At 40.3% G+C, this 14,878-nt stretch overlaps 1 protein-coding gene and 1 long non-coding RNA gene across 3 annotated transcripts; both read right to left on the reverse strand.

Moving 5' to 3' along the window:
• Positions 1-134: 134 nt before the first annotated feature.
• LOC143485677 (uncharacterized) lies at positions 135-9,034 on the reverse strand. Of its 2 annotated transcripts, XM_076985192.1 has the most exons (9): positions 3,571-3,951; positions 3,321-3,388; positions 2,988-3,077; positions 2,777-2,875; positions 2,638-2,685; positions 2,471-2,551; positions 1,947-2,374; positions 1,009-1,816; positions 135-566 (listed from the first exon to the last, which is right to left on the reverse strand). In XM_076985192.1, the coding sequence occupies exons 1-7, from the start codon at positions 3,722-3,724 to the stop codon at positions 2,204-2,206; spliced, it is 711 nt and encodes a 236-aa protein (XP_076841307.1). In that variant the 5' UTR covers positions 3,725-3,951; the 3' UTR covers positions 135-566; positions 1,009-1,816; positions 1,947-2,203. The 2 variants fall into 2 exon arrangements, with proteins under 2 accessions (XP_076841307.1, XP_076841306.1); XM_076985191.1 differs by lacking the exons at positions 135-566; positions 1,009-1,816; positions 1,947-2,374; ... (2 more) ...; positions 2,777-2,875; positions 2,988-3,077 and adding exons at positions 4,987-5,145; positions 5,257-5,490; positions 8,293-9,034 and having other exon boundaries at positions 3,367-3,388; positions 3,571-3,632.
• Positions 9,035-12,957: 3,923 nt separating this feature from the next.
• Positions 12,958-14,531, reverse strand: LOC143485766 (uncharacterized). Its single transcript, XR_013123028.1, has 2 exons — positions 13,443-14,531; positions 12,958-13,321 (listed from the first exon to the last, which is right to left on the reverse strand). It is a non-coding gene; the product is annotated as an uncharacterized LOC143485766 (long non-coding RNA).
• Positions 14,532-14,878: the final 347 nt, after the last annotated feature.

Consider the following 14,878-nt stretch of genomic DNA (forward strand, 5'->3'; position numbering starts at 1 on the left):
CCTCTCTCACTATAGTTTACTAAATTCAGGTATCGCATGGTTAGTGTTGCTAGCTGGGAAAATAGTGAATCACTCAAATATCATAACTGGATACATTCAACCTAAAACATAATTAGCCTATAACTCACTAATGATTAAGTCAAGTCAAGTTTATTTGTATAGTGCTTTTCACAATCTTTACAAGATTAACAATCTTATGGGTCCAAATCCCTAATGAGCAAGCCAATGGCGACAGTGGCGAGGAAAAACTCCCTATGATGGAGGGGAATAGGAAGAAACCTCGGGAGGACCAAGACTCAAAAGGGAACCCATCCTCCATTGGGCGGCCCGTTAGCACAAGTCCGTGGTGCGCAGGGTGGTTCTACAGTAGTAGTCACAGTTCTCGTTCCCCGGCCAAGTAGTCACAGTCCCTTCAGTGTAGATGGTGAGCCTCTGATAGGAACTAGCATCCGCACGACCTCTTGTGGCAATGGCACGTCCAACCCTGGCATCAGTACATCCACAGGCAGGTGCTTGTATCCGGATAGGTGCGTGTATCCAGCAGGGACCAGTCCCCTTCGGGTGGCCTGGTTAAATACACAAATCACACAAAAACACAAAATCAAATTATACAGACTAATACACAAGTCACACACAAACCACACAATCAGACTAAGCATACTGATGATTACATGAGTAACACCAAAGGTAAAATACAAGACAGTATGACTCCTTTGCAATTAAAACACAATCACATTACTGATAAATATTTATAAAACAATAATACATATTTCACTAACAATTTACAAAATCATTTACGGCATTTAGCAGACGCTCTTATCCAGAGCGACTTACAAAGTGCTTTGCATTCAATCACAGAATTCATCCTAGGAAATAGTACGAATAGGCCAGAATTCAAGATACCATTGAGTCAGACTACTACTAAACCACAGGAGTCAATGTCATTACCTAGTGTTTTTGCAAGTTAGACATTTGCCAAGAAGCACAAATAACCACAGACAGACATACCATTTAAAGAACCACGGCAAGTGGTATCAGCTGAGTGCTCTGGTAAGAACTCAACAAACAGGTGGGTCTTCAGTCTACGCTTGAAGATAGCAATAGACTCTGCAGTCCTAGCAGCTAATGGAAGATCGTTCCATCATCTTGGAGCCAGGACGGAGAATAGTTTGGAGCTTTGTCTTCCATGAGACTTTAAGCATGGAGTTTCGAGTCGAGGCAAGCTTGAGTTTCTGAGTGTTCGCTGTACGGATTGGCTTTTGACCATGGACATCATGTAGGGAGGGGCCAGTCCATTTTTGGCTTTGTAAGCAAGCATCAATGTTTTATATCTGATGCGTGCCGCTACTGGAAGCCAGTGAAGAGAGCGTAGCAGAGGAGTCACATGTGAGAACTTAGGGAGATTGAAGACCAGTCGTGCTGCAGCATTCTGAGTTAGTTGTAGAGGTCTGATGAGGATGACAGGAGCACTGATAATCTGCTGTTGATAACCAAAAATCCCATAATGGTCGAATCTGTAATCCTGATGGTTGTCCACGGTGATGATGAATAGTCCACGAATGGTGATTCTTTCGGGCTTTCCTCACAGTTCCTTGCACACTGACGATGGTGATTGTTCTAATAATCCCGACGATCGGTTCTTGATGCCGTTCAGTCCTCTGGTCTTGTCTCTGTTCTCTGGCGTGGATCATAAAGTCTCATTATCTTGATGCACATCTTGTCAAGGCTTATTATTCTGTCCTGGTCCACAAACTGCAGTAGTCCTCTTGTCCTGGGAGCCTGCGTGAAATTCAGGTTGCACAGCTGTCGGTAGTCTCTAATCCAGGAAGAAGCACAGGAGACCCACATGATGGACAGAACGAAAGAGACAGAAAAGCAGAATAAAGACTACACACAGCTTTATGTTTTCATGAGAAATCTGGAAGATGAGTTAGGGTTACATAAACCTCAAAAGATGAAACAGAGTGTTGGGGGAAAGAGAAGGGGCAGATGTAAAATGCTCCAGGTGGGTGATCAGTCCATGTGATGTTCTACTTCTGTGTCCCAAAAGACCAACATCTAGTCCTCATGTGGTTATGAGAAAACCTTCAGCATCTGAAAAACACACATGCAAGGAAAAATATTAAATTACGTAGAAAAATAAAACGCATGCCACACAGTGAAATTATGAATTTATATAAGAATTCAATTCATGTGTAGGTGTTTAAAAGCCTGGAGGTGGTCGTTGAGGGGGTGCTCTCGGTGGGGATGGACTGCTGGAAAAAACAGCTGGGTTCGGTGTCTCCAGGGTCTGGGTGTGACTAGATTCGGATGACCTGAAAATGTCATCCGAACCAATGGAGACACCCTTAAACCAAGTGGACACCACCGTTTGCTACAAAACACACAATAAAAATGCCTTTAGATATCATTTTCTAAAAACCTCACCACAAATAATTCTAAATGCAATCAGAAAGGAGGAAGCACTAACCAGAAAAATATTCTGCACCGACGTTGTTGTTGAACAGGTGCGCAGGTAGATGGTGGCGTCTGTGATGCTGGATCCCCTCCGCTGAATTAACAGAGGACATGCTGATGAGTGTAATTCAGAATGGGACAAGCTAGTGAAAGATGCTTATAGTCAAGACTCTTTGTTACCTTGATGCAGGCCACGGCACTAGCGCTGGCAAAGTGGTGGAGGGTAAGCTACAAATACAAGGAAAATATTAGGTTGAAGGGACATTTACAGTAGCATGTCCATTCTTACTGAAATTGTGAACCTGTTCCCATGACTCACCTCTGCACCTATCCAGTAGAATTCATTGTTGAGCACCCACCAGTGCTCACTCTCCAGCCCACTGTAGATGGACTTGTGCTGGAGCTTCACCTCCACCACCTGCAGTCAAGCAGAAAAATAACTTTACCACTGAAATGGACAAACCCCTTATAAACCCTCAGGTAACAAAATATTTTTGTGCCTGTGATACACATTAAAAACTTAAGGGAACCTGTGTAGCTGAAGAACCCATTCGTGAGAAGGTGAAGGCAAACATCCTATGTGCTCTGTCCAATCCTTGGCGAGTCTGTATAAGCCTCAACTATGGAGAAAACCAAATAAGTGTTACTTTGCGACTAGACAAGTATGTGCAAGACCTGCATTTTACAATTATTGTGACCAGCATGCAAATAAACAATGCATGCTACAGTTCTGCACAGAAACTTCCCTAAATCCTGTACATGTTGTGACAACGTGTTGTGAAAAGCGCTATACAAATATATTTGATTTGATTTAAACAGAATGAAGCTGGCTAAGAAAGATTTCACCAATAATAGCCAACTACCTCTCGGATCGGGGTATGGAGCGTCTCAAAGATGCCTTCGTCCAATGCAAAAGGCTCCCGATCATGTCCTAAGGAAGATGTTTAAAAAAACACTGAAATATTAAAAACTTTGATGCAACCTAGTTTAAATTTGCCGTTAAAGGGTAGCCAATTTAGTTAGGCTAAGTAACATAGTGATAAGTAGCTAGTTTAATGTAGCAAACCAGCTTGCGAATATAAGGGTGTGTTCGTCGCTAGCTCCCTAATTTACCGTCGCAGGTGTCGGTATGAGCTGCAGCTTCGACTTCCGTCTGTTGATCTCGGACCCGCCGCCTGTAAACGAGAAAAGACCAAACAACGGCCGAAACTCCAGTGGCACAAAGGAGCACTGGTTGCAGCCCAGTGAAAGGCAGGGAAAACAACATTTTAAACAGGTTAAACAAATTAATTCGAGATATTAACTCGTTGAATATGTTAATTCGAGATATTAATTCGGTAAATATATTAATTCAATATATTAATACGTTGAAGATATTAAATTGAGATATTAATTGTTTGAAGATATTAATTTGTAGATATTTGTTGATTTTTTTCCACAGCAAATGCAAAAGTGTCTTGTCTCTTTGGGGGTCGGTAAACGACTGAGGGATTTTAGATATTTTGTTTGGAGTTTCACCTTGGCGATTTACCTTCATATCAAAACATGTTTTTCTCCATGACTCCGATATGCAGAAACACTTAGCAACGTAAAAGGGGGAAAGCAAACGCTAGCAAAATAATTACCTTTTGCGGAGTATTGGACTAAATGACCCATAATACCTTGTCGTTTTATTTAACTGCTGTCAAATAAATATTCTGCCACATGAATTAAATTAGCAGTAATGTATGCTTGTCAGAGTTAACCACAAAACGTGACATCTCTACTCATTGGACGGATAATTGTCTACAAACGAATGTTATTTACTTGTCAGTCTTAAAGTTCGTTTTATTTGAAGATTAGCGTATTGCCTGCAGTTCTTATTTCTGCCGTTAGGTGGCAACCGTAATGCACCAGTTTATAGCTCGCACATATGGAGTACATAGAGGCAGCGGCACGACGTGGCTGTTTTTCTAATTAATTGTGTGTCCATTGATCGTGAGTAACATTATTTGTTAGTGATGGGCACAGCAGTTCTTTTAGATGAACTGAATCATTAGAATCAGTTCACTAAAAATATTCGTTCAAAAGATTTGTTCACCGAATCGTTCAGTGCTTGGCAGGACTCCAACCCACATGGGTCCACTATAATGATTCAAATTGGACTTTGACATTTTCAAATTTTTTGCTTAAATGTATCATTTCTCTGTGTACATCACAGCATTAAGGATATTTTTATCAATCACAAAATCATATTTTCTCATTTCAAGCATTAGCTCTTTATAATTATTGGTCATTTTTTCAAGATCTGGGCAATGTTTTTCTTCAACCCCATTACGTACACAGTGGCAGCTCTCTGAATATGATCATAAAATGCATTTCTGAAGAAATCAATATTTTCATATTAATCAGATGTCCTCAACATTAATACAATAATTGTGAATACAAATACTTTTTGCAATACTAAGGTCTGAAATGTTCCTTTTCATGAAAGTGCTGCTATCTACATTATTACTGCCGTTTGGCCTGAGTCTTGGTGTTTCTTTTTACCATGGATAATGAAGCTTTCAGTTTGCAGCCTCTGCCTCCTGCCACCTCTGTACATGCGTCACACCATGAAGGAATTCTCCACACAGGTGTACACACATCTGGAAGTGCCATTCTGATGGTGTATGTCTCCAAAATAATAAGGTGGTCTGCATGTAGAGACTACAACATAATGAACATAATCATACATTTTGATAAATGTCATATTATTCCGTTTTTATGTCATGTCAGACAAAATGTTTTCATAATGTAACATAGACTTGATATGCAGACCAGGAAGTGATGGCAGTACTTCACATGTACTGGGAGACACTGGAAGTGTTGTATAGTGTGGTGATGAGGCTGTTGGAACACAGGTGAATGAGAGGAGTATCCATGGAGACCAACAGTATTCAGGGGATGAAGCTCACTAGTGGCCAGAATGGTGCATGCGGCCGCTTCCCACACAGCATCCCTGAAGCAAGCAGAGCCAGTACAGTTTGTTTGCTGTGCACAAGGAACGCAGGACTGCAGGTGGAGAAGGTAGACATTAACATTACCTTCTTTCCTCATTATCATTTATTAAAAACTGCTTTAATTACCTAAGCTTACCAAAGTCTTTAAAAATGTATCACTCTATATTTGCCAACTGCTGACTAATAGGTGTTTGAGGGAATGCATGAGATGGGCATGGGCGAGGATCTGTACTATGATTAGATCAAAGGAGTTGGGACGAGATCTCCACAGTGGCATGGGTCCTCCACAGGATCATCATAGCTATAGCATAACTACTGACATTTAGTTAATTAACGGTGTTCAGTGTGAGGTTGAAGCGTGTACAGACTAAACTCCTAAGAGTTCAAGAGGTATAAGTGTATATTCTAAACTTTGCAGCAGTACACGGGCATTAAAGAATGTTAAAGGGAACCCCGGCTGGTAACACTTGTAAGCCTTAATATGATGTCTTAATAATTTAGATTAATTACATGTTGTAAAAAAAAAATCACAAAAGCAGCAAATTTATTTACAAATCAACACTTTTATTCGAAATATTTGACATATGGGCGCAGCCATGTTTTCTGACGCGCAATGCCTGCTGTGTAGATGACGTCAAATGGTTGCAGCGCGCTAAACTTGACTGCGGTTGGAAGGAGTTAATTAGTGATGGGATTTTCGGCTCTATTTTGAGATGCGGCTCTAATGGTTCTTCTTACTGTGGAGAGCCGGCTCTTGTCGGCTCCCAATATATATTTTTTACATTATTAATTAATAGCTTAAACCTAATTTTATAACATTTTGTTTCATTATTGACATTGTTAAGCACTTGTGATGAGTAAAAATGCTGCATAACAATGCTTTATAAATAAAACTTTTATTATAACCAATTATTAAATTATCACAAAATAGAACGCAATACAGCTTGGCCAATTGCCTGCCGTTTCCACAAAAAAAGTGGAGCTAACTTTTTTCCAGTGTTTTACCACCACATTTTTAACTGAAAGCTGCGTGTGATTGGTCAGATGTGTGGAGCACACGCTTGACATGCGGGCCGTGGAGACATTCTTTGCAGTGTTGTCCGAAACGATATGTGGTAGTATAAAGAAACACCCTTTAAAAACAGGGGAAGGAACATTTACCTGACAAAAATTAATGTTGCGTTCCAGGTTTGAAAAGTGCTAAAGTACTTGAAAATGTAACTGTATTTTGTTTCACAACAAATAGCTGTCTGATTGAATCGATGTGATAAACAAGCAAATTATTTCGAATAATTTTGAGTATATGTATAAATATTTAAGTTTAAGGTGCTGGGAAATATTGAAAATGGCCTTTTTCAATATTGAAAAGTGACGTACAAGTGCTTGAATTCCACCTTGTAAAGGTGTATGAACCCGGCATACATAACTTTGTTCATTGCGCTGAAGAGGTGCACGACCTCACTTCGCACGGGGGTCCTCACGCAGGGCGCACGGACCCTCGCGCTGGTATCAACTTAGCTTAAGCACCGACTGAGGAAATAAACTCTCCGCTCTCTACCACTGGCAGAAGCAGAGCAATACGTGCAAGGAGAGGGAGAGACAGCGAGGCACCGGAGGACAAATAAAAACGATGTTGGGAAAAAAACTGTGGCACTTGCAGAGCACAAGCGCAATACTGAAGGGAAAAGCGGCTCCCAAATAGGATCCTAAAACGGCTCCCATTGTGGAGCCGGTTCCAATCGTTCACTTCAAAGCGCCGGCTGTTAGAGCCGGATCGTTCGCGACCGACATCACTAGAGTTAATGTTAGTTAGCTGAGCTACCTTAAAAAAAAAACCATGCCACACTGTGTTGCCGTTGGATGTTATTTCCAGTCGAAAGGCAGTGGGAAGACTGATATTAGTCTTCACAGTTTTCCCAAAGACAAAAAGAGGAGAAAAATTTGGGAAGCAGCGTGTGGACGAACACAGCTACCAAAAGACCCGCGGCTCTGCTCTCTCAGTAGAGTCATTCAGTAGAGCCCGACTGGTGAGAGTTGACGGGTGCTGTTGGTTTTAAACATAGACTAAAACACAATGCAGTGCCCACAGTTTTCCCACACAGAAAGTCCAAAAGCCCCAGAATGTGGAGCGAGAACCGCACGAAGAAACGTGAACATAAACATGCGCTGGATTCTCTCTGTCACTCACTTGGTGGGTGTTGTAGCCGCTGATGTCAGAAATGTTGCGTTCTGGCTCAAGCTGAAAAGGCTGAACAGTAGCCAGGTCTAGCTAGCTGTGCTCAAGCGCGACGGCCAGTCACTGCAACCATTTGACGTCACTACCTGCTGCGCCCGTCAGCAGTTATAAAAATGGCGACCTACGTGCAGCGGGATTTTACAGAAAATCTAATAAATCTGCTACTTTTTGTGAATTTTTACAACGTGTCTTAATAATTTAGAGTAATTACACGATATTAAGGCTTACATATGTTATCAGCCGGCGTTCCCTTTAAGACCTGGAAATACCTAGAACAAGCAAGCATCATATAAATAAAAGTTAAGATGATTCATGTGTGCGTTGCTCATGGGATAATGAGACATACAGCAATTTTTCCAGCTCTATTCACTCCTACAGAACAATGTTTACAGAGTCCCTTGGCCACACTGATTGGGAAGTTTGGTCTCTCAAATGGATCCCTTGACTAAGTTGTGGTATTGTTTTTATTTAATTTATTTTTTACTAAATAAAAAACTAACCCTGACATACTAAATAAATGAACCATACTATAAAACAAATGTAAATTAATTATCTACCCTGTTCTTGAGGTCATTGATGATCTGGGTTGTTATTAATATGCAGCATCTTGTCACTCACCCGGTTAACGTTTTCTAGGGTTCCTGTCCAAAAGGCCCCTGTATTTTTTTCCAGCAGGAAAGGTTTGGCTGGGTAGCTGATATCATGACCCTCAAAGGAGAAAGACACGTACAAACAGCTGATCCTGCCTTTCAGGCTCAAATGCAGTGGTGGACTCGTCCGATACCACATCACATGTAACGGATGTTGACGTGCAGCTTGTAACTGAAAGTGGACTGAGAGTGATGGTTGTGGGCTCAGCAGCAACCTGTCTTTCCTCCTCATTCTGCTTCTTAACAGCACCCACAGAACCTCCATCAGGACCATCACCAGATGCAAACATCTTGGTCCGTTCTCTCTTCCAGGCTTTAAGCGAACTGCCTCGGAAAATCTGGGTAAAGAACTGCCGTTTCTTGCTCCTGGTCTTTTTCTTCTCCAGTAGACACACAGTCCCATTGAAGATGTCAAACTCCCCACCACAGATTGGTGTGGACAGCACACTACCCTTATTCCCAGGTTGGGAAATACATTTTGTCAACTGTCTCTGAATTATTGGATCTCAACTGACAGGATGTGGAATTGTCACCTAAGGAAAAAAAATATTGATTAGTGTAGTGTTATCTAAATTTGATAAGAACAAGCTCTTTAGGCCTGAACCAACATTCAACAATCATTCCTTTGGTTTTCATTACATTACATGTGCATTTAGGGACTAATTAGGTTAATTAGGCTGCGAGCGTGAATACAACTAACAACTTCAGCAAAGGACTGCTGAAGTTGCTCGCCTTAAGTCTACATCATCCAATTGCACACCCGGAGAGCCAACCGCAGTTTTAGACCTGCAGTTCTAGACCTGCAGTTCTAGACGTGCCGTAGTTTTAGATGTATGTAACGTAATATCCAGATAGTGTTTAGTATGTCGCGGGAGCAGATGGAAGAATATTTATAAGCAACAATAATATATGATAGATATATGATAATGTCTGAAGGTAATTTTTGGGTTATCGTAATGTTTATGTCATGAAGGATGAATCTGACTAGCGTTAGTGTGTCTTGGTTCGTTAGTTCTGGCTACCTTTATGGCTACTTAGTAGCTACTTTGATTAAATTTGAAACAACTTAAAGGAAGGAAATTAGCACTTACTACGCTACTATTAATACTAAAAGTAGTAAGCAAGCTAAAGTAGCATTTCCCCATCATTATTAACCCATAAGAACCCAGACTATGTTCTGAATATTGATACAATTGAGCATATTAATATATGATACACATATATTTAGTCTGCTAAATGCCATAAATGTAAATGTAAATATGATCGGTCTGAAGGTCATTTTTGTGTTATCGTAATGTTTATGTCATGAAGGATGAATCTGGCTAGCGTTAGTGTGTCTTAGTTCGTTAGTTCTGGCTACCTTTATGACTACTTTGTAGCTACTTCGACTTTGAGAGAAATGCTAGTCCTGCGAACGTAAATTTTTGCCGGGGGGGGGGGGGGGGTGGCGAACGTAAAATGGACAAAAATTTGTATTATATTGCGATCGATCGGTCGCCAGTGTTTGCGCCAGAGCGAACTGGTAACTCATTGAATCATAGATATGGATCAGAGGTAAATAAACTAGATTTTTTTTCGGCGTGAGAAATCGGATGTGTGGCGTGTGAGCGAAAAACCCCAAGTATCACATAATATTTGCTAGTTGCATGCCAATGAAGGTATACGAGTAAAATAAATCACTCCTAACATTCTGGAAACGTATGCTTACTCACTGAAAGCATCCTGACATTATGCAATTTTTGCTGATTTTTAATACAAAATAGCCTATGCCAGTAATCCAGTAGTTTAATTAAAAATAAAATATCTTCAGGAGACAAGCTGTGTGTGTAAATGACAAAATTAATCAAAACTCCCTAAAAGAACAGGGAAAATGAGGCGTACTACTTCTATTTAAATACAACATGTGGTGTACATTATCGTTTAAAACTTGTCAAATGTTAGAGATTTGGATAAAACAATTCAGAATCAATGGACTTATTTAACAAATAAACAATGGATTATTACAATATACAAGCCCCTGAGCCTACGGCATGCATTGGAACTGCTGGTCTAGAACTGCGGTTGGCTGTCGTTAGCTACATTCCGAGCCGCTAGGTGGCGCATGGCTAAAACTACAGCACGTCTAGAACTGCAGGTCTAAAACTGCAGGTCTAAAACTGCAGTTGGCTCTCCGGCTGTGCAATTGGATGCATCTCCCTTAAGTAGGCTGCAAACACCTGCAGCCTATGTGCCTGATTGCCCCCAGGTCTAGCTCGCGGGCTCCTCCTTGTGGCGACTGGAGGAACGGTCCTGGGTCCAACCCTGACAGTATGGACAAGGGAAGCGTGGATTAAAATCTATTATAGCTTCCTTATTAATATTTTACATGGTGAGCATATCTCGATAGGCTGATATCATACATCAAATAATGCTTTCCTTATCAAATCATGCTTTCAGTACATGTGTTTATGTACATGTGTTTCAGTACATGTGTTTCAGCTTTCAGCCGTGTGTTTATGTTGTCTACGTCTAGTCGTAGACAGGATCTCCGTCGGTGTGGTTGTGTCTGAGTGTGTTCATCAGTCTCACCTGTGGCTCATCTCGTGAACACTCGGCGCTTATGTGGTTTGTCTATTTAATGTGCGTTCGCGCAGTGTCCCGTGCTCGTCTTTGTTAGTCATTTATGTCAGTCTTATACGTTCATGTGTGTAAGCTAGGCCTGGGCGATATGTCGAGATTTTGAGAAATATCGATATATTTTCATACGAGATATAAGATGAGACAATATCGTTATATCGATATAGTCTATGTCGCGTTAGTTACACGTGTTATGGGTTGCGTACGAAACCGCTTACTTCCATACTGAATAGTCAGTGTTGTGCCAGTTCACAGCTTTTCTGAACTAGTTCAAGTTCAGTTCATACATGCTCAAAGTGAACAGTTCACGTTCAAAGTTCACAATTTTAATTATGAAATAGTTCAAAGTTCAGTTCATTTTACTTTTTTCGTGAGATATTCAAATGCTTTTTTTCACGATTTGGCTGTTGCGCAATCAAGGGGCGGACACAAATGCGAAGTAGAGAGTACAATCTCATTCGATTTTATTTCACATCTTACATTTGCAGACGACACGCGAGTGGACCGCGAATGACGTGGCATGATGAATAGAGAACTAACGCTTAATATACTAAAAGGCAGCGGAAATGACAAGGGCACAAAACTAGACCAAACAAGAGTACAACTAATTGTTACATACACCGACATGAACAAACACACGGGAAGCAAGTAACGGCCATACATGAACATGAAGACTAACAGAACATACATGTATTGCCAGGCACGATACCACGTTAGAGAACACAGAGACCAAACATGAACTGAAAACCTAAAACACTACGAACCTGAAAATGGAACAGAGACTTTAACCACACACAAACATGAAGCTAATCAAAACCACGAATCACAGATAAGGCGTGAATACGGCCGTGCACATCCAACTAGGAAATAAAGAAACGACAGTGATCCCCGAAGGTATAGTCTGGACATAGGCTATATATACACACCAACTAGGAGATAAAGAAACGACAATGATCCCCGAAGGTATAGTCTTTACATAGGCAATACAAACACACACACACACACACACATTTGTTAAACTAAGACGAGCTAACACGGAACAGCTGAAACAGAGGGGCGTGACAAGAACAAGGAAAACATAAAAACGACGAGACTAGAAGGGGCGGAGCCAGACGTGACAACTACAAGCTAGAAATCACTATACGTACTATACGTGCTATGCCTACCCCGCTCTGCTGCAATTCATCACGGGTAACGTCGTGCGGAAGCCAGTATGTTATTAACTAGCCAGTATGTTAACTATTCTCAGCCGGACACTACGTTGCCCACAATGCATTGCGCACACAACGTCAAAACCATTTGTCTGGTGATACATGATTTAAGTGGCACCAGCGAGGGATGAACTTTCTCTCATTGCGTTTCAAAAGAGAAAACAGATGTCACTCAGTTTTCAATGGAAAACAAATTCCAACGTTCATTTACAGCAGTGGTTCTCAAACTTTTTCAATAATTCCCCACCTCAGAAGATGGGGAAATTCTATGCCCCACCACCAAAATGGCGCGCCCCACACTTTGAGAAACGCTGATTTACAGTGATGTCTACCGTTCATGACACAACGTGAACTAATTCACGTTCAAGTTATTAAAAAATGTGTTGCGTTCAGTTCAACGAACACAATGAGCGTGTTCAATGAACGCATCATTCACGCACAACACTATGAATAGTGAATTTACTTGAGTTTCTTTTTTAACAACTTCCGCCCTGCCCCGCCTCTCTTCCTCGCTCAAATCATTTGGGACTAGATTTGACTTATTACTGCCTCTTTGTTATTACCTTTTGGGAAGAAAAAATATCGAGATATATATCGTATATCGCCATTCATCTTAAAAATATCGAGATATTATTTTTGCTCCATATCGCCCAGCCTTAGTGTAAGCTATACGTGCGCTGTCTGGACTATTTTTGTATTAAATAAAATAACATTTGTGGAAGACTATTGGACTCGTGCCTCGTCCGTCTCCCTGCGCCCAGCGTCACACCCATCTTTTTTTTTTTTTTTTTTTTTTACATCGCTACTAACTCTGTGTGCACTGTATGGACAAGGGAAACATGGATATGCAGTTTATTAGAACTTCTTTATTAGAACTTGTATATAAACCAAGCACAACACTAACTTTTTACAACAGTAACATTTTTTGCACACATATGTAAGACTAGTGTCTTTGTTGTATTCGGCACATTCAACATGTGCCCACCTACTGCAGAAATCACACTACACCTACCCCCCAAAAAAAGCCATTAGGTACATATTAGTACTAATACTACTCCAGTTGTCTAATAATACAAAGTATGCTTATGTTATACATTACCATTTCAATCATGCTCTTGTCTGCATCAGATTCCAGCAAGGAGCACACCACACAGTAATCATCTGCATTCCCTAGAAACAATGATTTTAGTATGGTTTTAAACTGTAGCACTCATTCTCTAGAAATAATCATGTAGTAAAGAGTCTCTGCAGTAGCTTTATGGTACAGGACACAGATTGATAGTTTCGTTACCTTTGAGTCAGATGATGGAATATGGATTTATATGGGTTTTGACTAAAGAAAACTTTATGGCACTGCTTTCATGCAGTGTTTGATACCACTGAACTTTACACTGCAGCAGTGCACAGGCTACTTCAAGTCGTGCCTTGGTAACATCTTGTGGGGATGTCTGGACAGCGCTGATGTTTCTCCTCTGGAAATAATCTTCTGCAAACTGCAAAGTGGCATTTTACATGGTAAGAGTAATATCAGTTACTTATAAATGCCCATCACATTATTTTCAAAAGGTTTACCCTCAACACTAAAATCCCACAACTGCTGGAATCCTGCTGCTTGTTGTGCAGTATTGTTTGTACTGTCCATTTAGGCTCCTGGTCTCCATGGCCTGTCATCCTTAAGAAGTTCCTAATTATTGTTTTTAAAAAATGATAGAAGAACACAGTTTAACATCACACCAGTTCTTTTCAGAAAAAAGCTCCAAAATTAGCACTGTAAAATAGCAATGTTAAAATGTTATTACCGCCAGTTACGTAGCAGCTTGCGCTCGAGTGCACTTTCATTTGCCAGGGGATCGATCAACACAAGGACCTTGTCAGACATGTTGACAATCTAAAAGAAATTAGTTCATTCATGTTATTCTCTCGTCATATTATAACACTCTGCTGCATCATAGCACAATTAGAATATCTCTGTACGATTCATGCAAATAATGACTGATGTACACTACCAGTCAAATGTTTGAACACAAAAAAAGGCATTTTAATCTAAAGGATTATGCCTTAATTTGTTTATAAGACAATTTGGGAAGGTTGTTGTATATATTAATTAATTCTCAACATACTTGATTTTAAATGCACCCTTTATTTCAGAACTTTAGTTCTCTACAAGGTCTCTGCATGTGAGAATGTGTTCAGGACTGATGTTAAAGCATCATAGGTGCTGCTTCATGAACAGGACAGTTACTTCAAAGAATCTAATATTTGTTTATTAGAGCATAAATAGAGCACAGCATTCGTTCATTGCTTTAGCATCTTTCCAGTTTTTTTTTATGTCAAAAATAATAAAAATAAACAAAGTAGGTGTGACCAAACATTTGACTTGTAGTGTAAACAAACCTGCTCTGAAAAATAAGGAAAGGTAAACTAACCACTAAAACCCAGTGAGCCCCAGTGTTTACAGGGCACATCCAGATTTCCTCCAGTGGAAACGTCATCTAAAGAATGTGTTGAATACAAAGTTGTCATTATTGTTACTGATAATCATTACTGCTAGACTGTAAATGTGATGAAAGTACCTTTCTGAGTCTCTGGAATTGTCCAGAAAACAACGATGTTGCAATAACGGCACAGAGCTGGTGAACAGCTTTCTGTTAAGAACAACTGAAATTTTAATTATGTTGCAAGAAATACCTAACACAGCTACATAAATATAATTGCCACTTACCTGCT

This window comes from Brachyhypopomus gauderio, unplaced genomic scaffold (assembly GCF_052324685.1).
Source record: "Brachyhypopomus gauderio isolate BG-103 unplaced genomic scaffold, BGAUD_0.2 sc37, whole genome shotgun sequence".
Taxonomy (NCBI): Eukaryota; Metazoa; Chordata; class Actinopteri; order Gymnotiformes; family Hypopomidae; genus Brachyhypopomus; species Brachyhypopomus gauderio.

Coding starts and splice junctions, on each gene's coding strand:
- LOC143485677 (XM_076985191.1), bottom strand. CDS start 8,727: ATGGGACTGTGTGTCTACTGGAGAAGAAAAAGACCAGGAGCAAGAAAC. Junction 5,491..8,292: donor CCCTAGAAAACGTTAACCGG/GTGAGTGACAAG, acceptor CTCCACCTGCAG/TCCTGCGTTCCTTGTGCACA. Junction 3,633..4,986: donor TGAAAGCTTCATTATCCATG/GTAAAAAGAAAC, acceptor TCTCGTTTACAG/GCGGCGGGTCCGAGATCAAC.